General features: G+C 43.2%; 1 protein-coding gene across 1 annotated transcript in view; it reads left to right on the forward strand.

The window, feature by feature from the left end:
- LOC306938733 (uncharacterized protein) overlaps nt 1-20,503 on the forward strand; it is a 33,949-nt gene continuing 13,446 nt past the window's right edge. Inside the window, exons 1-21 of the mRNA XM_079523000.1 lie at nt 1-14; nt 131-154; nt 356-427; nt 877-1,016; nt 2,380-2,502; nt 2,701-2,755; nt 2,874-2,918; nt 3,018-3,074; nt 3,642-3,778; nt 3,947-4,054; nt 4,153-4,198; nt 5,249-5,329; nt 5,757-8,291; nt 13,090-13,208; nt 13,347-13,437; nt 13,798-13,940; nt 14,556-14,678; nt 15,212-18,899; nt 19,543-19,664; nt 19,747-19,845; nt 20,281-20,341. Coding sequence (XP_079379126.1) covers nt 894-1,016; nt 2,380-2,502; nt 2,701-2,755; nt 2,874-2,918; nt 3,018-3,074; nt 3,642-3,778; nt 3,947-4,054; nt 4,153-4,198; nt 5,249-5,329; nt 5,757-8,291; nt 13,090-13,208; nt 13,347-13,437; nt 13,798-13,940; nt 14,556-14,678; nt 15,212-18,899; nt 19,543-19,664; nt 19,747-19,845; nt 20,281-20,341 — 7,756 coding nt within the window. The 5' untranslated portion in view covers nt 1-14; nt 131-154; nt 356-427; nt 877-893. The remainder of the gene's footprint in view (nt 15-130; nt 155-355; nt 428-876; nt 1,017-2,379; nt 2,503-2,700; nt 2,756-2,873; nt 2,919-3,017; nt 3,075-3,641; nt 3,779-3,946; nt 4,055-4,152; nt 4,199-5,248; nt 5,330-5,756; nt 8,292-13,089; nt 13,209-13,346; nt 13,438-13,797; nt 13,941-14,555; nt 14,679-15,211; nt 18,900-19,542; nt 19,665-19,746; nt 19,846-20,280; nt 20,342-20,503) is intronic.

Here is a 20,503-nt window from a genome sequence, read left to right on the forward strand (position 1 = left end):
CTTTGTGCCAGAAGGTACTACAGTATATTAAACCCTGTTATCTCATTATCTGTTGTTAACCACATGTACTGTAGGCTATGTGACATTAATGTATCCTGTTTATTCTTAACCCTCTGTTCTACAATCACAGCAGATGAAGTGGAGCACGAACCAGGTATGATTTATTATTATTCTATTTATTTATTCTACATGTTGGACTGACTATCAGAGATGTTGCAGAGAGTATTTTTTACAATGAGTACTTGTAATAATGGAGGTGTGCTGCTTAAACGTGCAGACAATCGGTTGTCATTTTTTTTTCATTGATTGTTAAACCGTAAAGCTTAATTGATGCTTGCTTTTGCTTTTATCTCAGTGGCCTGCAATAGTATATTGACAAATGAATGCCAGTACATCAAGAGAGAAGATCGGTCTGAACCAGTCATCGGTGAGTTGGGCTGCTTTATGTCTCATCTGTATAATCATAATCAACATTGTGATGCAGTAGGTAGGTGGCAGTGACTTACTGACTCAGGAGGTAAAGCGGCCGTCTTGGAAATCCGAACGTCACGGGTTTGATTTGCGGAGGTGTCTTGAGCAAGACACTGAACCCCTAACAACTGCTCCCGATGAGCGGGTTGGTGCCTTGCACCGCCATCGGTGTATGAATGGGTGAATTTGAACTTGTGAAGTACATTGTAATCATGTAAAGCGCTTTGGAGAAAAGGGCTATATAAATGCAGTCCATTTACCATTTATGATGCCATTCAATCAAGAGCTACAGTGTAATGCTTTTGTAGTTTTTGTAATGAAGACATAATTTGTTCCACAGTTGGAAACATGAGTTACCATACTTTTATTTGAATAATAATTAACAGAGCATTTTCTTTTGGCAAGGTCTTCTTCATATTGTGATGTGTGTCACCAACCGTGCTTATCATAAGCCCCTTTGCGTGTGCACAGTCTGCCGGTGTGTGCTCTCAGCCTGCGACCTCAGAGCCCATCTGTGTGGTCCACTACACATCATATCCTCTCTGGTGAGCCCTGCTGTACCTGTATCATTGTACTTGCGGTCACTTGTTTCTGTTGATTTTTGGTTGCATGTACGGTTGCCTCATTTTTATGTTTTTCTGACTTCCATAATAGCACAGTGTTTTGGGCAGACGGAGTCAAAGAACTGACAATCTATATCACATTAGCATTAGTACTCACTACTCAGGGAAATTACATTTTAGATCATTGTTAAACATCATTCTGTAAAATATCTGCTGCGTCCCGCGTTTGGAAAATCATATCACAGGTCTGTATTTCTCCTCCCTACAGTATGCATAGCTAGAAATAACCAACAGTTATTAAAACACCCGGTCAGTTTTTTTTAAATATATATAGGAGGGAATATACATAATTTATGTCATGTGATGTGAACAAAAAGTGCTTAGCCGACCAAGTTCCAACAAAACTGCAAACGGCCATGCACAGCACTACTGTACATGAGGTGCTCAAGCAGAAGGACATGAGAAACATAGTTTGTTCAGCCCTTAGAACTGCAGTTAAATCAGCCAAAAGAGAGCATGGGTAGAAAGTGCACACTGCAGAGTCATCTGAGCACGAGTGACAGTAGAGAGTGACTGACCGGCAGCGCAAGGGTCTCCTACTCTCTTCGTCCAGGCGACCTAAACTGCTTTTACGGCAGATTTGAGATGACAGATCTCAAAGGAAAAATAAACCCTACACATATACAGCTTCTTCCGGGTGCATGTGTTTCCGACAGGCATTGGTCTGACACCCTACCCAAAACCCATCCCTAAACCTAACCTCACAGGAAGCCACGGGTTATAGTTTTAACCCGCCATAGGTTAGTTGTAACCGACCACGCATGTCTGGAGCGACGGTGTTGTGCGACTAATGCCTGTCAGACTGTTAGTATGTCTAACCAACGTATGCACCCCGCTTCTTCCATCGTGCCGGGGGTGGCGTCACCTCCATCTTGCATAGAGTTGGGTGCCACCGATATTGTCCCTTATCATTTGACCCATTTAGGCCTGACCTCAACATTTTAAAAAATCCTTCTAAATCCAGTTTTCTGAAATAAATATTTTCACGATTTTTCAAAAATAGCAGACCTACAAGCTCGTAGCGCGCCACTCGGTGGCGCGCTATGAGCTTGTAGATCTGCTATTTTTCAATAGCTAAATTATAACCTAATGTTTAAAACACCAAAAGGGGTTCCCGCCCAAAATGGGTTAACTGTCCTTTTGCGCAGATCACGCAAACCTCAGCAAAAAGAAAAAGACAATATCGATGGCCTCCAACTGTATGTGGGGATTGACAGCTGTCACTTTTCTGATAATACCATATTGGGCTTTCCATTTATTCTCTTTGATTCCATTTGTGCTCTAGATGCACCAGAATCCTGCTCGATTACCATTTGCCTGGAACGGAAGCGAGTGTGAACGAAAGGTCCTAAAAGCATTGGCCTGGGAGGAGGAGAAGGCTCAAGGACCTGAACACATGATGCTGCAGGTGAATTGACAATGAAGCACATTGAAAGTCATTGATCCTTATGTAAGGCTCTGCTCCATCTGGGAACCTATCTGCAAAAAAAAAAGAAAAACTGTGCCGTCTTTTCCTTTTAATTTGCGTGAGTCAACAGTTTGTCTCAAGAGACTAGTGCAATGTATAGTCAGTGCTGCATTTAACACTTTTATTTATATTTTTCAGATAATTGATCTACCACTCCAGATTTTTAAGACGTTTAACAACAACTATAAATATGGTGAGTAATGGAACAGCAACATGCTGGGACTTGTCAGGGAGGATCTATTCGGGGCCCACATCCACTATAATATTTTCTCGTCTGTCTATTGAAATGGTTTAAAATGTTTCTTTGACAGTCCGCGACGTGCTTAATCACTTCTGCAATGACTGGCAACTGGAAGGTTAGTGTTCCACAAGCCTCTCTTTCATTCCCATCTCATTCAGCTAAATAATGTTTGTGTTTTATTAAGATATTTATTTTTGTGTATGTGTATGCATAGTTCCAAAGTTCGTCACAGTTGATGACCTGCTGTGCAGCCACAAATCTCCTCAGCTGGGTGAGTAGTACCAGTGCAGCCACACTGAGAGGTTCCAGGTTGGCTCTCAGAAAAATATGGCATAATATAGCATCAGAATCAGTATGGTTTATACGTCAGCAGTTTCGCAGTTTGACATATAATGTAGAATGTAAATTAACAAAATTAAATTAAACATGCTTGTGCACTGCACGGTTTTATTTGTGCAGATCATTGATGTACGGCAGGGGTCCCCACACTTTTTAACTTGAGAGCTACTTTCAAAATGACCAGCTCGGCAAGATCTACCCACCAAATCAATTATTATACCATTGCTGAAAATAGTTTAAATATGTACCTGAGGGGGCTTCGGAATAGTAGAGTTTGTGTTACATTCTGTACAGTATAAGACAAATGCACTTGGAATGGGAAATAGAGGGGGAGAAATGTTTTTTTTTTTAATCGTTTTATTTCTTCAATATATTTAAATGAAATACTCTTTAGGGGCATGTCATGTGATCTACCTGCACAGCCTTTGTGATCTACTGGTAGATCGCGATTTACCTTCTGGGCACCCCTGATGTACGGTATGTCCTCTTTCCCTCCCAGGGCTTCAGTTTATGGTTCGTTACAAAACTGACAATGGGCACCCGTCAGGATCCTTATGTTTACTCTGTGAGAGGATCCTGAATCACGTTGAATTGTCCACCCACGTATTCAGTTTTGAACACATCCAAGCATTTCTGGTGAGTACGGTAATCTCCTCAAATAGCCACATTTCTCCTTTTTTTTATCAAACAATGCTAGAGCAAAATTAGACAATGTATTTATTTATTCGAAACATAGCAGCGATCATGAATCGACTTTTAAATATGGACTGTGTGCGTGTGCGTGTGCGTGCGTGCGTGCTGCAGCACTATGCCCACCCAGGCTCCCTGGACTGTGAGGTAAATGAAACCCCTGACAAGATGCTGGACTTGGCAAAGCAGGCAGCGGAAATCCACTCCACCGGTTCTATACAGGTACACTCTACACATCACGGACACTAGATATCATGGATTATATGCAGCAATGTGATCAGTTTCAACAAACACGTATCTCTCTATTTTCTGTCTTACAGAGAGTGACACTGAGCAGCCCCATCCTTCCATACAACTATAGAAACGGTACTGTAAGCTCGCATTCACAGTTCACACCAGGATGTTTTACTGCGATTAAAACGAATCGTGTCCGTATTGTCGGAAAGTGTGATTTAATTGTTTGGGCAGGTGTGAAGGCTCATTGGAATTCTGGTGCGGATCAAAGAAACAAATTCAAATTCACAAAAAAGAAAACCCAAAAAAACAGGGGTCTCGGTTCACTTCCAAGCGCACCAGAATTCGGTTCAATGTAGGTGTGAATGCAACCGCACCAAATAGCGTGGTTGGTTGGTCAAAGACAGTGGGTCATGTCTATTTATAAGGAGTTCTAGCACCATGTCCCCTTTTCTTCATGTGACCGGTTAAATATTTATATATAAATATTTATTAAATATTCATGTCAATATATTAGTATTGTGATATAAGTATATATCATATGTCAGTATATTAATATAAGTTATGTGCATTTCAGTAACAGGCCATGCTGTATGTCGCTCGGTATGGAGAGCATCTAAATGCCTAAATTGTAATTGTCATACTGTGTATTTGTGTAACATTAATTTTAGTGGTCTTTTTTGGTGACATAAATAAATAAAGCACAATCATGCTTTATTGTCCTTGCGCCGGAGGATATTTTGGACAAACTGTATTAAATTGTATTTATTAACTGTAAAATAATTGGAGCAACTATAGGAAAAAATAAATTTATGTGGAATGGTTATTGTGGAAAAATGTACAAAGATTATAACAAAACTTGTTTAAGTGAAAAAGTTACACAATATGACTTCATAATTCATTTCGGATGGCTATAGGTATAACAAAAAAAGAAAGTGGAAATGCACTGAAGACACATCGTAGATGGATTAAAATGTGATCATACGTACCACTTTCAGAGGTGGTATTATGTATTTCTATATCTTTTATCTTATCTTTAATGGAGATATTCATAAAGAAACGCAACCAGCAGATGGTGTGGGTCTGCATATTCCCTCCCTGTAGAGTCTCTCGTGATGTTGTACATTATATAATTCATATTAGTAGTAGAGTTGGTGTCTTAACTACTCATATCTGTTCCAGCTGTCAAGATCGTTCAAAGGATAAAGAAGATGGATGGTCATGGACAGCTTATTCCTGTTTTACCAGAGGGAGAGAAATTGTGTAAGTCATGTTTTTGCACATGTGTTAAAATAACTTTAATTGTTACATTATGTTTAATCAAATATACAGGATGCACAGAAGAACACATTGATCCACACTAATGAAAGGAACCTCGGCTACAACAAGATCCTATCGCTTGTGGCGAAAAATGTTAATAAACCGTTTCAATTTAGGAAAAGTGAAGAATCGACTTCCTGGTCAACCCACTGAGGAGACACATTTGTAGTTTGTGAGACAGACAGACAGACAGACAGACAGACAGACAGACAGACAGACAGACAGACAGACGAGAAACATTATCTCCATCCCTGGCCTTTGGAAAAATCAGGAAGTAAAGCTACAGTAGTAATCTGAACGGTACTTTTATTCTGCCTTATGTACTGACGTTTTTTCCTTTTTTTGTCATTTATCTCATGTTGTTGTTCAGACCCTACAGAACCTCTGAAGGAGATTGACAGAGACTTTGGAAGCGACATCCTCAAAATGACCAAGAAGCCTGATTCCACTCTACAGCATCCAGATGTGAAGGACCACACCCCACAGCCTCCAGAAGTGAAGGGTCCCACCCCACAGCCTCCAGAAGTGAAGGGTCCCACCCCACAGCCTCCAGATGTGAAGGGTCTCACCCCACAGAATCCAGATGTGAAGGGTCCCACCCCACCGCCTCCAAAAGTGAAGGGTCCCACCCCACAGCCTCCAGAAGTGAAGGGTCCCACCCCACAGCCTCCAGATGTGAAGGGTCCCACCCCGCCGCTTCCAGAAGTGAAGGGTCCCACCCCACAGCCTCCAGATGTGAAGGGTCCCACCCCACAGCATCCAGATGTGAAGGGTCCCACCCCACCGCTTCCAGAAGTGAAGGGTCCCACCCCACCGCTTCCAGAAGTGAAGGGTCCCACCCCACAGCCTCCAAATGTGAAGGGTCCCACCCCACCGCTTCCAGAAGTGAAGGGTCCCACCCCACCGCTTCCAGAAGTGAAGGGTCCCACCCCACAGCCTCCAAATGTGAAGGGTCCCACCCCACCGCTTCCAGAAGTGAAGGGTCCCACCCCACAGCATCCAGATGTGAAGGGTCCCACCCCACAGCCTCCAGAAGTGAAGGGTCCCACCCCACAGCCTCCAGATGTGAAGGGTCCCACCCCACAGCATCCAGAAGTGAAGGGTCCCACCCCACCGCCTCCAGAAGTGAAGGGTCCCACCCCACAGCCTCCAGATGTGAAGGGTCCCACCCCACAGCCTCCAGATGTGAAGGGTCCCACCCCACCGCCTCCAGAAGTGAAGGGTCCCACCCCACAGCATCCAGATGTGAAGGGTCCCACCCCACCGCCTCCAGAGGTGAAGGGTCCCACCCCACAGCCTCCAGATGTGAAGGGTCCCACCCCACAGCCTCCAGATGTGAAGGGTCCCACCCCACAGCCTCCAGATGTGAAGGGTCCCACTCCACAGCATCCAGATGTGAAGGGTCCCACCCCACAGCATCCAATTGTGAAGGGTCCCACTACACAGCCTCCAGATGTGAAGGGTCCCACTCCACAGTATCCAGATGGGAAGGGTCTCACCTCACAGCATCCAGATGTGAAGGGTCCCACTCCACTGCCTCCAGATGTGAAGGGTCCCACCCCACAGCATTCAGATGTGAAGGATCCCACCCCACAGCATCCAGATGTGAAGGGTCCCACCCCACAGCCTCCACGTCTGAAGGATCCCTCTGCACAGACCATTCCAGTGGAAATGGAAGCAGTGCCTGAGAAAGATTCCAGTGTCCATAAACCTAATGAGAAGAAGTGTCCCACTCAAAACTCCTCTGTGGAACGTAGAGCAGATCCAGGCACCAGTGCGGACAGAGACAATCTCAAACAAAGTACAGAAGGACAGAGGACTGAAAAAGAACAAACGATGGACCGGACGTTCACATTTTCATGGTTTCCATGGTTTCCATGGGTACGGGTGAGTTCTACTGAGCGCAAAAGAAAGCTTGATGCCGAAGAAGAGGCCGAAGCAGAAATGGGGGCGACTCGCAACGATGCCACCTCGATGGTCGAGAAAGACACAGAAACTGAGTGCAGGCCTGTTCCAGTGGAAAAGGAAGACGCGTCTGAGAAAGATTCCGGTGTCCATAAACCTGATGAGAAGAAGTGTCCCACTCAGAACACCTCTGTGGAACGTAGAGCAGATACTGCAGGCACGAATGTGGACAGAGAGACTCTGAAGTCGACGGGGAGAAGACAGAGTTGTCATAGTCAGGACAAGCCCTGGGAAAGAACGACGAGCGAGGACGCCACGCCAAGAGTTGGGAGAAACTTTGATGGCGAAATGGAGAGCAGGACACCTGAGAAAAGACAGAGGAATGAACACTCCAGTTCAGAGGCTGAGGGTAAAAGACAACGACTCAGCGATGCAGAGGAAACATCAGCCTGTGAGAAGACCCAAAAGATGCCCAAAGCGGAGGCCTTGAGTGATGTGGCACATGATCAGTGCATAAAATATAAAGGTGTGTATCCGCCAAGTTATTTTATTCATAAGTCAAGTCTACTCTGGTGTGTGTGCAGGCCTGTTCCAGTGGAAAAGGAAGACAGGTCTGAGAAAGATTCCTGTGTCCATAAACCTGATGAGAAGAAGTGTCCCACTCAGAACACCTCTGTGGAACGTAGAGCAGGCACCAATGTGGACAGAGAGACTCTGAAGTCGACGGGGAGAAGACAGAGTTGTCATAGTCAGGACAAGCCCTGGGAAAGAACGACGAGCGAGGACGCCACGCCAAGAGTTGGGGGAAACTTTGATGGCGAAATGGAGAGCAGGACACCTGAGAAAAGGCATAGGAATGAACACTCCAGTTCAGAGGCTGGGGGTAGAAGACAACGACTCAGCGATGCAGAGGAAACATCAGCCTGTGAGAAGACCCAAAAGATGCCCAAAGCGGAGGCCTTGAGTGATGTGGCACATGATCAGTGCGTAAAATATAAAGGTGTGTATCCGCCAAGTTATTTTATTCATAAGTCAGGTCTACTCTGGTGTGTGTGTGTGTGTGTGTGTGTGTGTGTGTGTGTGTGTGTGTGTGTGTGTGTGTGTGTGTGTGTGTGTGTGTGTGTGTGTGTGTGTGTGTGTGTGTGTGTGTGTGTGTGTGTGTGTGTGTGTGTGTGTGTGTGTGTGAGATAGATGGATAGATATAGAACTTTTTTTTTGTGGTAAAGGCACATTGATATTGCAGTACAGCCTATTAAATATGGTTAGCTATGCTATAAAAGCAGTATGGACCAGGAAAGTCGACTCGTCAGACATCATGACTGGAATACCTTTTCTGTTAAACCTCTCCTTTCAATTCAATTCAATTCAAAGGGCTTTATTGGCACGAGAAAACATACGTTTACATTGCCAAAGCACAATACAGCAAAACAATCAAAACAAAAATGATGTACATTTGAAAGTCAGAATCTTCAATAGATCAATTTCTATGTACCAAGATCACTGGATGCAGGTATAGAGCGTCGCAGTCCCGCCCCCTACCATGGACCAGGAAATGAAACCCAATGCATTTTTCCCATAGACATTTCATAAAGTATGTATTTAAAGACTGTTACGCCACGGACAAAGCCAACTCGAGTCGTGACAACTCATGACAACACAAACAATATTTTGGACAAAAAACAAATAATTACAAAGAAGAAAAACAACAAAAAGTGTTGTAACCTGCCGTTTTTTTCTTCTTTCTAATTATTTTTTCGGCCCCAAAAATTGTGTTTGTTGTCATGATTTGTCACGACTCGAGTTGGCTTTGTCCGCGGCGTAAACGTCTTTAAATAAATACTTTCTGAAATGTCTGAGGAAAATTAACGGAGAATCATTTCCTGGTCCATGGTAAGGGGCGGGACTGCGACGCTCTATAGTGCAGGAATATACACAATGATTCTTTAGGGTGGTTGTGTTCCGTTTGATATCCTTCTCCTATCACAGCACCTTCAGTGAAGGTGTTGACGGTGTGAATTGCTGCCCTGTCTGCCCACTTGCCCAGTCTTTTGTTAAGCAATATCAGTTGCCTAATGACTGCGGCAGCACTCCAAAATTTACATGCCGTTTGTACCACTCCACAACAGTATGGACACGACACCTTTGAAGTAGATGTTGGGGGAGGTGATTTGTCCATTTATCGTGAAGCAGAGCAGAGACACCAGGGGGTCCGTCTTTCAGGGCAGGCAAGGGCCAGGGTTGCCAAGTCTGCTTATTTACCACGACTTTGGCTTGTTTTTTTTTCCAGAATTGTGGGGAAAAAAGGATGAGTTGCGTTTTTTTCGGCTTGTTTTTTAAAATGCGGTGGCTTGTTTTGAAAATCTAACAAGCCAACATTTCTTTGATGTATAATTCCCCATAGGTTTGGGGAGTAGTGTGAATCAAATTGATTATTAAGCCCTGGCTTAAAGTATGTGTGTAATGTTATAATAAATGACCAAAACATAAAATATTAAACACAGATATGGCTTTATTTGTCACATTTGAAAGTCTTCTGAGGACGAGGACAAAGCTCAATCTGTATTTTTCCATCTTAGAGCGTTTACGATTTGAAGGAATAACTAGGCATCTTATCTAATGTCAGTTTATACACATTTTTAGGTGAGTAATATGTGGCGGTCTTGGTATATTGTGCTGATGGTTATTTAGCAAGATGGATGTAACATACACCATGGTGCATGTAATGGCACTTACTGCATATGTTTGTGGTTTGTCTTTTTATGGCCAATGCATTTGTATTTAGTACATCAGCACAACTCAATACAAAGACTGTTAACTGTGAGTGGACGACCCAATAAAGCATTACACTTGTTTACAAGAGGGTCCACCTTGTTCAATTCATCAAAACATTTAGAGACGTACAAATATACACTTATATAGCCAAAGAACAGAACAGGAATTCAACATAAAGGAGGTAAAAAGGGAAAAGAAACATACAGTGAGGGGAAAGGGGTAGGTGGTGAGGGGGATTCAGATTTTACGGGGGCCAGTTTCGAGTGTGTCATAATTTACATAATATTGGCCGTTTTTAGTGAGTGTTTTTGTGCAAAACATTAGGCCTATAGTTAGGCCTACTAGTTAATTTGTAGATTTTGATTATTACAAAACCATACATTAACCACTTCATTTTGGCCATTTCAAAATAGCCGATCTAGGCTCTAGCTGAGCTTGTAGATCTGCTAGTTTCAAATGTTTTGAAACAGGGCGTTCTGTATAATAAGTAGCCTATGCTACATATACCTTTACTTTTTTATGCCAATACTTTTACTCACTACTTTTTGAATTCTGATTTCTGAACATACTTTTACTAGCTATTTCTATATTGCAATATTGATACCTTTAATTAATAATTAATAACAATCATATTCATACCGTGTGAGGGGCACATCATCATACATCATCTCATTCCGGCCAGTCACAATTTGTGTCCTTGTGTTTGCACAAACACTCAAAACTGGCCATGCATTGTCAATGGCATTACATGTTTGTGTTAGGACAATGTGTGTGTTACCCTCAAGCAAGCCTCAAAGCTGGACAAAACATTGTGAGTAGGTATGCCTACTTTTTCCACCACTGCTAAAATCATCCCCTCCCCCTTTTATGTTGCGATAGGACCACTTAACAACAGCTGTGGGCGCGGCTAACTCAAATACTCCATGTGTGTTGTTGTAAGTTGACGAAGACATGTGGCTGCATGCAGGGCTGGCAAACTGGCAAATGGCTCTTTTATTTCTAAAGACAGGGTGGTTCCTTCAGCAGCTCTCGTAGTGCATATTCCAGATGATGATAGGCCTATTGATTATTTTGTCACCAATTTGGTGCAATTCCTACTAAAGAATAGTAGCCCAGCACTGACCTGACAATTATCCAGAGGACATAGGAAGCACCACCTCAGCAGTGTTACCGGTGAGTTAAAAAAAATGTATTAACCCAAATAAAAGTAATGAGCAGCAAACGGGTAACGGTTTGACCCGAGTCTCGCCGTCCGTCCCGTATTAAGAACGTAAGATCCCTTTTCTAAAAATGTAAAGGCATGTCTGTTGTTCCTTAAGTGTCGGAATTACAGACACGTGTAGGATATCGGGACGGGACTACCGTACCGTTACATTTTTCCACTCCAGTCACACAGTAGCCTACTTTGGGCATCTCATAGCTAGTTGATGGAGACATATAGCGTGTTTTTGAATAGCCTAAAGCCCAAACCGCACCAATGATTCGCCATGCAACTTTTTGCTGCTGTTATGACTTGCATCAAGGACGGACTTGTCCATGGGCATCTAATGAAGTCTAAATAACAGCATGTTCGTTATTGATACGGGATATGCCTATCTATGGCGCCAGTGAGCTGACTGAGGTCGTCCTTATTCTTATCTTATTCTTGTCACGTTTCTATATCTTGTCACGTCATTTGTCCAGCACTATGTATTTCCCAGAGCCATATCTAAATCCCTGTCTGTGTAATACACTTTGTAAACTTTACTTTACCAAGGGAATAGCCTACTTCAGATGAATCGTCACACACCACCACACATTAGGTCCACTCCAGACCGAGGGTCTTCTAATCTCCTAATCTAGATCACATGCAACTACTTGCAACCATGCACTATCCCCAATGGTTAGTTGCAAGGAGTTCATTGTTGCGGTTTTACAACTGTTTTGTTGCAAGAACTCAAGGAATGCTCTGCATTCTTGCATTGGTGCTGTTTTATCCCTGAAACAGGACTGTCAATGAGCGTCTGTGAACCATGGCTTGTCCGGTTGGCCTTTCTATTTCCTATACTTATTTGCGATATTTTCATTATACTGTGTATATTTCCAACCTTTTCTGTTGGAGTTCTGATTATGTTGATTGAGTGCCAATGACCAGTTGTTCTCAAACCTTTTCATGTCCCCACAAAATAAGTAATTAAAATGTTTTGAAATCCGAAAATCTGTGTAACCAGTTTAAATCTATAGGCAGAAAATAGCAGATCTACAAGCTCACAAAGCATGCAATGCAACTCGCTTGTTTTCAGAGAGAGAGAGATGGCCGTGGTCGAGGTAGAACAATAATGCCCTTAGTTTAGGAACTGCTGCAAGAGGCCTAAAAATGGCCATGTTCACCATAGCATGAAACATAGATCACATATAGCTGTCACTATGTATCTTCCAACGCACCTGAGGCTATGGTGTGGGCATAGGGCTATTACAACTACAGAGGTACAGTATACGTGAGCAGCTTTAAATAAGTCTAGTTAAAGACAGGCAGACAGTTATAACTCTAAAGTTAGAAAGGAGCTAAATAAGGCATAAAGAAGTACTTTGAATCATGGGATTACATATCGTGAAGAGTACATTCATGAAAAATTCCCTAACAAGACAAGATACAACCTCTCCACTCACTATTCAGAGCATCTCTTCTAAAGGCCATTTTCCCACCATTCAATTCAAATGAGCTTTATTGGCATGAGATAACATGCGTTTACATTGCAGTCGGAGGGGGTACAGCATTGTGTAAACAGAGCTAGCTCACATTGCGTCGTTGTATACATGTTATGCAGGGTATAAAGCTTTTTTGAAACAAATAGCGTTTCTAGTCACTTTGGGTCAAATAGCAAAATTTTTCCCAAGATTATTTAAATAGTATACAAAAAAGCCTCATATTTAAGATGTGTTTAAAGGTAGCAGCTCTGTTTACATGTGCAGTATAGTTCTAGCGGTCTACTTGGTACAGATAGGTGTTTGAACTTGTCCATTATGCTCTCTGTGTGTGTTGACAGCCTTAAGGAAAGAGAAAGAGCTCGTTGCTGAAGAAGAAACTTTGCATGGACCCAAACCAAAAGCTCCTCATCAACCTGCAGACACCCTGGCTGCTTCTCAAGTGACCAACAACATCCAGGTCAGCCCCACGCATCCCCAGGGCCTTCAAACCCTTCCGTCCACATCTGACGGTCGACCCCGGCCAAGTACACTCATCTCTGCTGTCCAGGACAAGCCATTCAGTGTTCAGCCACCAACCGACAGGTGTCACCCCCAGGTCACTCCAGAGGACATCATGGACCCTGCAGATACAAACACAGCCCTGTTGCACTACCTCAACGACACTGACAGAACGGAGCCAGTCATTGGTCAGCATCTAATTTTTTGTATTTTCTTAAATGTTCCTAGTTACCTACTCCCTGAATACTGAGAACGAAAGAACGAGATAAACTTACCGTTGCACAGGTAGCCTTGCCCGAGAGAACGACATTTGATTTATTGTGGTTTATCCAGAAAAAATAAAATAAAATAATATTTAGCTAACGACCGCTAGCGTCCACGTAAAACGGCCAAATACCCTGCGTGCAAACTGCACACATCATGTCAACTTATTAACATAGTTACTCAGAGTATCCACAACGTTATTACAACCTGTCCTGTTTTGGTTCAGATGAGCATTAATGATCATCTTCTACTCTATGTGGCTGTTCTGTGACACTGTGGTCCAGGTCTGGGCATGATGACAGAGTTTCGGTATCCCGTGGAGCAGAACATCTACAACTATTTCCGCTGCCACTGCTGTTGCAGAGTCGTCATCCATTCCCAGTGCATGTCTCACATCATATCTTCCACACACCGCTACAACTACATAGTGAGTATCTGAGCCATGTGGTGGTGGCAAAGGAGAACCATTTCTAATGCTCAATTCATACTTTGTCATGTTATGTTAATATTGTATGCAGAAACAATCTACAAGCTCACTACACGTCACGATGTGTCGCATTGTGAAGTTGTAGTACGATTGATCAGGCTTAACAATGTTTAAACGGTATGTCCCAGGTATGGAAAATGGCGAGGTGCTCACCATACAGTGTTCAGAATCAAAAGGTTCTTTGTTTATTTTCACTTGAGGTGAAATGTATAGAGTGAACCTGTCATAAAACAATGGTTGGTGCCACTAAGCAGAGGCCCAGGTTAGATTATTTGAGTCAGTCTTGTCTCAGGCATGAGAGAGTGGACATAATGCTGCTGGCGATCTCTGCTGTTAGAGCCGGCCTAGAACTCTACATTAATGGCAGGCAAGATCTATGTTATTACCACGTAGTCAGTCATGTACTACTTATGTCACCACACTGTATGCTTTGTGCATAAAGGGGGAACTCAGAGGAGAGAAGTTGCCCATTCAGCCTGAGACTGTCGGAGGTAGATTTGTGTCCACTTGTAAGTGTGTTTGAATCAATAATAAGAGAGTGTTTGTTTTTTGCAGAAAACGTTGCGTCCTCGTATGGTCCGTGATTGGCCAACCGATGTGGAACCTAATCTGCACCCTAGAGAGCTGCGAGACCTGGCCCAACAGGTGGAGAGAGACGAGGGATGGGGAACATTGAAGGTAATGTTTTAGTTGTTTAATGTTTTATCAGCATCTTTTACAAAATCTTGGATAAACCACTTTGCTGGTTGCTTGGCTACTGGAGACAGTGCAGTGACCATTACTGTATTGATATTGACCAGGGATTGCTTGCAGGTACTCCATATTTTGGAGTTAGATTTAATTCCTTCATCTATTATCAACTGTGTTAACCAACACCTAGCATAGCAGTAGGCTATTGTTATTATACAAAGTAGACAATGGGAAGTTCTAATTTGACCATGTATGAAATAAAGATTAATCCTGTTTAGACCTGAAGTCGATTCTAAAAACGCCTTCTAAATAAATGACATAGCAACATTAAATAACACATGCTGTCCCAGATTGAAGGGGTTCAGAACTCTCATACTTCCATCCATTTCCCAGGTTTACTTTTAGTAAACCTGATTGTAAATAACTGTTTCAGTTTTTGAAATAATGGGGAATAGTTATCCTGTCATTTTAAAGGTGTTAAATAAACAGTCACCAACATAATATTGTGTGCTATTTTAAAGGTGACGGAGTACCCATCCACAAGCCAACCCCAGAAAGCTACTGCCAAATACCCTTTGAAAGCAGCCGGCACAAGCACAACAATGGATGTTTCTCTAAAAACGAATGAAGACCTCAAAATGAATAACATATCCAGGACTGTGGCTGAATTAACTGAACTCTCCAACAGCTGCCAAAGTGAAGATACATCCAAAACTGTTTCCAAAGGCAACGTTGTCACAGCCACGTCACACACCGATAGTAAAACTACAACAACCTCCAACGTGCTTGCAACCAATTCAAAACTTGAACTCAGTTCAAAATCCACAGCAACCATCTCCAAACCTTCTACATCTATGGGCGTTGTGTCCAAAGCTACGAGCACTTCAGATAAACCTGCCACCATCTCCAGTCCGACTGTCGCACAGGCTTGTGATACTACTGCAGCTACCCACAAAAATGATGTTGCCCGCAAAACGTCTGAATCCACTTCGATAATGGAAACAAACCAACAAGTTGGGACAACCAAATTAAAACTTGAACTCAGTTCTAAAACTACTGCAACTTCATCCAAAACCGTAGCCCCATCTCATGATGCAACGATCTCCAGTGAAACATCCACGATCTCCAATTCTACTGGAGCCAAGTCACACCTGACCCAGACTACCTCCAGTGGAACTGTAACCATGGCAATAACTACAGCCAACTCCAAACCCACTGCACACATCTCTAGTGCAACTCCAGCTATGTCTGAAACAACCGCAATCATCTCCAAATGTTCTACATCTACAATCACCTCTAAACCAAGTACAACAGTCTGCCATTCCACTACAATCTTGTCCAAATCCACTGTAACCGTCTCCAAACCATCTGCATCTATGGGAGTTGTGCCTAAATCTATGAGAGCTTTAGATAAACCTGTTACCACCACCTCCATCCCGACTAGCGCAGGGGCATGTGATACCGCAGCTACCCACAAAAACGAAGACACCTCCAAAACATACAACTTCACTTCGAAAACGACACCCAACCAAAAAGTTCTTCTGTTCACTGTGCATGCAACAAACTCAAGACCTGCCATCTGTTCCAAAACTACTGCAACCACATGCAAACCTGTAGCCCCATCTCATGCTGCAACCATTTCCAGTGCAACATCAACCATTTCCAATTCTGCTGAAGCCAAGTCTCACCTGCCTCAGACTACCTACAGTGCAACTGTACCTACATCTATGACAACGTCTAAAGCAAGTACAAAAGTCTGCCATTCCGCTACAGTCATGCCCAAGCCTATTGCAACCTTCTCAAAAACGGCTCCAGACATCTCCAAATTGTCCAAATCCACCACAACTATCTCAAAACCTACTCCATCTGTGGGAGTTGTGTCTAAAGCTACAAGCGCTTCAGATATACCTGCCACCATCTCCAGCCCGACTGTCTCAAGGGCATATGATCCGGCAGCTACCCACCAAAATGGAGTCGCCTCCAAAACATCGAAATCCACTTCAAAAAGGGCAACCAACCAACAAGTTATGACAACTTCCAAAGTGCTTGCAGCAAACACAAAACATGCCATCCGTTCCAAAACGACTGCAACTACGTTCAAACCTGTAGCCCCATCTCATGCTACAACCATTTCCAGTGCAACATCGACCATTTCCAATTCTGCTGAAGCCAAGTCTCACCTGCCTCAGACTACCTCCAGTGCAACTGTAACCATCTCAAGAACTACAGCCAACTCCAAACCCACTGCACACATCTCTAGTACAACTGCAGCCATGTCTGAATCCACCACAACCATATCCAAACCTACATCTATGACCACGTCTAAAGCAAGTACAAAAGTCTGCCATTCCGCTACAGTCATGCCCAAGCCTACTGCAACCCTCTCAAAAACGGCTCCAGACATCTCCAAATTGTCCAAATCCACCACAATTATCTCAAAACCTACTCCATCTGTGGGAGTTGTGTCTAAAGCTACATGCGCTTCAGATAAACCTGCCACCATCTCCAGCCCGACTGTCTCAAGGGCATATGATCCTGCAGCTACCCACCAAAATGGAGTCGCCTCCAAAACATCGAAATCCACTTCAAAACAGGCAACCAACCAACAAGTTATGACAACTTCCAATGTGCTTGCAACCAACACAAAACATGCTATCCGTTCCAAAGCGACTGCAACCACGTTCAAACCCGTAGCCCCATCTCATGCTACAACTATTTCCAGTGCAACATCGACCATTTCCAATTCTGCTGGAGCCAAGTCTCACCTGCCTCAGACTACCTCCAGTGCAACTGTAACCATCTCAAGAACTACAGCCAACTCCAAACCCACTGCACACATCTCTAGTACAACTGCAGCCATGTCTGAATCCACCACAACCATATCCAAACCTACATCTACGACAACATCTAAAGCAAGTACAAAAGTCTGCCATTCCGCTACAGTCATGCCCAAGCCTATTGCAACCTTCTCAAAAACAACTCCAGACATCTCCAAATTGTCCAAATCCACCACAACTATCTCAAAACCTACTCCATCTGTGGGAGTTGTGTTTAAAGCTACAAGCGCTTCAGATAAACCTGCCACCATCTCCAGCCCGACTGTCTCATGGGCATGTGATACTGCAGCTACCCACCAAAATGGAGTCGCCTCCAAAACATCCAAATCCACTTCAAAAAGGGCAACCAACCAACAAGTTATGACAACTTCCAATGTGCTTGCAACCAACACAAAACATGCCATCTGTTCCAAAACGACTGCAACCACATCCAACCCTGTAGCCCCATCTCATGCTACAACCACCTCCAGTGCAACATCCGCCATCTCCAATGCTACCGGAGCCAAGTCACACCTGACCAAGACTACCACTAGTGAAACTCCAACCACCTCAAGAACTCCAGCCAAATCCACTGCAACCATCTCCAAATGTACTACATCTACAATGACCACCTCTGAACCAAGTGCAACAGTTCAACATTCCACTAAAGTTATGTCCAAGCCTACTGCAATCTTCTCAGAAACAACTCCAGCCATCTCCAAATCTGCCAAAGCCATTTCGAAACCTACTACATCTAAGCGAGTTGCATCTAAAGCTACGATCACATCAGGTAAACGAGCCACCACCTCCAAATCTACCTGCGCCATATCACATCAGGCAACTCCAACCGTCTCAAGAACCACATCCAACGCCAACCCCACTGGACACGTCTCCAGTGCAACTCCAGCCAAATCCACCGCAACCATCTCCAAACCTACTATATCTATGACCACCTCTAAATCAAGTAGAACTTCAGCCATCTCAGGATCTATAAAATCTCTATGTGAAAGTCAGGCCTTTGTAACTGGAGCTGCTATTAAATCTATGAGCGTTTCAGGTAAGGCTTCCCCTGCCTGTGATGCAGCTGCCCCCAAAAATGAAGTCGGCTCCAAAACATTCAAAACCACCAACCTCAAACCTACGGAGACATCTGTGACTGCCACCAAAACCCACTTGACCTTGACTACCTGTCAAACTACCAAAGATGCCTCCAAGACTGACCATATACAGACCTATGCGAGGTCAAATAGTGATGATACTACAAGTACAACCCTTCTGCTGCTTCTCTCACTGGCCGCAGCCGTGTCTCCTGCATCTACGTGTGGGAGCAGCCCTGTAGTAACATCAGAATCCACCAGGCGATCAGAATCCACAACACCTGGACCTGCAGTGGGTCAGTAAAATAACTTTAACCCTGGCATGCCTATTTTTGGCAAGCGGCGAAAGGCTTCACAATCTGATAATGCATCTTTCTTTCTTTCTTTCTTTCTTTCAAGATCACAATAAAGCATACAGTAAAAGATATTTTAAAATAGAAGAAAAAGACTTGCAATTACACCAGTGGTTCTCCACCAGTAGTCCTTGAGGGGGTGGTCCCCAGATAAATGATGGAGAGTTGGTAACCAAATGGACCCTTATAGATCTTTAACTTTTGAGAATGTAAAATGAAACCAAATAGACCCGTTTTTTTTTTACGCTCGAGGTAAATGATTGTCTGCATTACTTAATTTACAAGACGTCTACACAATTGTTTATTTGTTATTATTTGAATTGTTATTTTGATCAACGTTTGCGTGTTATATCTCCTAATGGTACGTACCAGCCATGCTGTATCAATACACCATGTAAATGGAATTGTGATCTTAACCAACAACAACAAAATATTCTTTAGTTTTGGGTCTGAGAGGCTAAATCTCATCAAAAGGTGATCCGTGCCACAAATGCCAAATGAATAATGGAACTTGATATGAAAATGGTTGATGAAAACCACTGCATTACACTAATCAGAACCCTGTGTGCTTGCTTGTGGACCTCAGGTTTGGACTTCCTGGTTTCCGTCATGTACAAGAAAAGGATCTCAATCTATTGTCAGCTGTGCGAGATCAAGGCAGGAAGCAAGCACCACAGGTTCGGCACCCGACACCGATTAAACTATGTGGTGAGTGATAAACTTTCTAATTTATATGCTGTTTTAGGAAAATGGTTGGATGTTAATTGTATGTTCTGAATGATGCATTTAGAGGTTCAAGCGGCCAGAGTTGCCTGCAGATCTATCGGAAACGGAGCTTATGAAGATTGTCACTGAGTTGGCAGAGAAAGACACGGGCAGCACAAAGCAGGTAAATCACACCAGAGGTTATTGTACCCCCGTTTAAATCACTGTATAGTGACATGAAAAGATGTTTTGGTTTAAAATGAAATAAATCCAAAATGTCGTAATCGTACCCGAGGAACAGATTCATAGTGGTGATATGGAAACATATTGTTCGAATAGTCACAAACACATTTTGTAGTGTGATAATTTCAAGTGAATTGAACTATGGTTAAATTAAACTACTAGTCGTTTGGCTGGGGACCTCTTGGAACACCCATAAGGACATTTCGAGGTCCCTGGACCGCACTTTGAAAACCACCAAGTCTCACCACTCTACTACTCGGGCACACATTATCCCCCCAGCACGCACACAGAGACAAAATATATGAATGGACAGACATGATGATCAGATTGATTGCCATACATACAGTATATGACTGTTTCTTTTCTCTTTGCATAGATGGTGAGGATGAATAGTGAGAGAGAATATGAAAAGCTGACTAAAGCAGCCGTACCAGAAGGTAAAACTTGTGAACACATGAACATTGAATACATTTTACGATTATGACATTTTGGATTTCTTTCATTTTAAACCAAAACATATTTTCATGTCACTATAGAGCGTCGCAGTCCCGCCTCCTACCCTGGACCAAGGATAGTCTAAGAAGGATGAGACGCGAAGA

This window comes from Electrona antarctica (genome assembly GCF_951216825.1).
Source record: "Electrona antarctica genome assembly, chromosome: 15".
Classification (NCBI taxonomy): domain Eukaryota; kingdom Metazoa; phylum Chordata; class Actinopteri; order Myctophiformes; family Myctophidae; genus Electrona; species Electrona antarctica.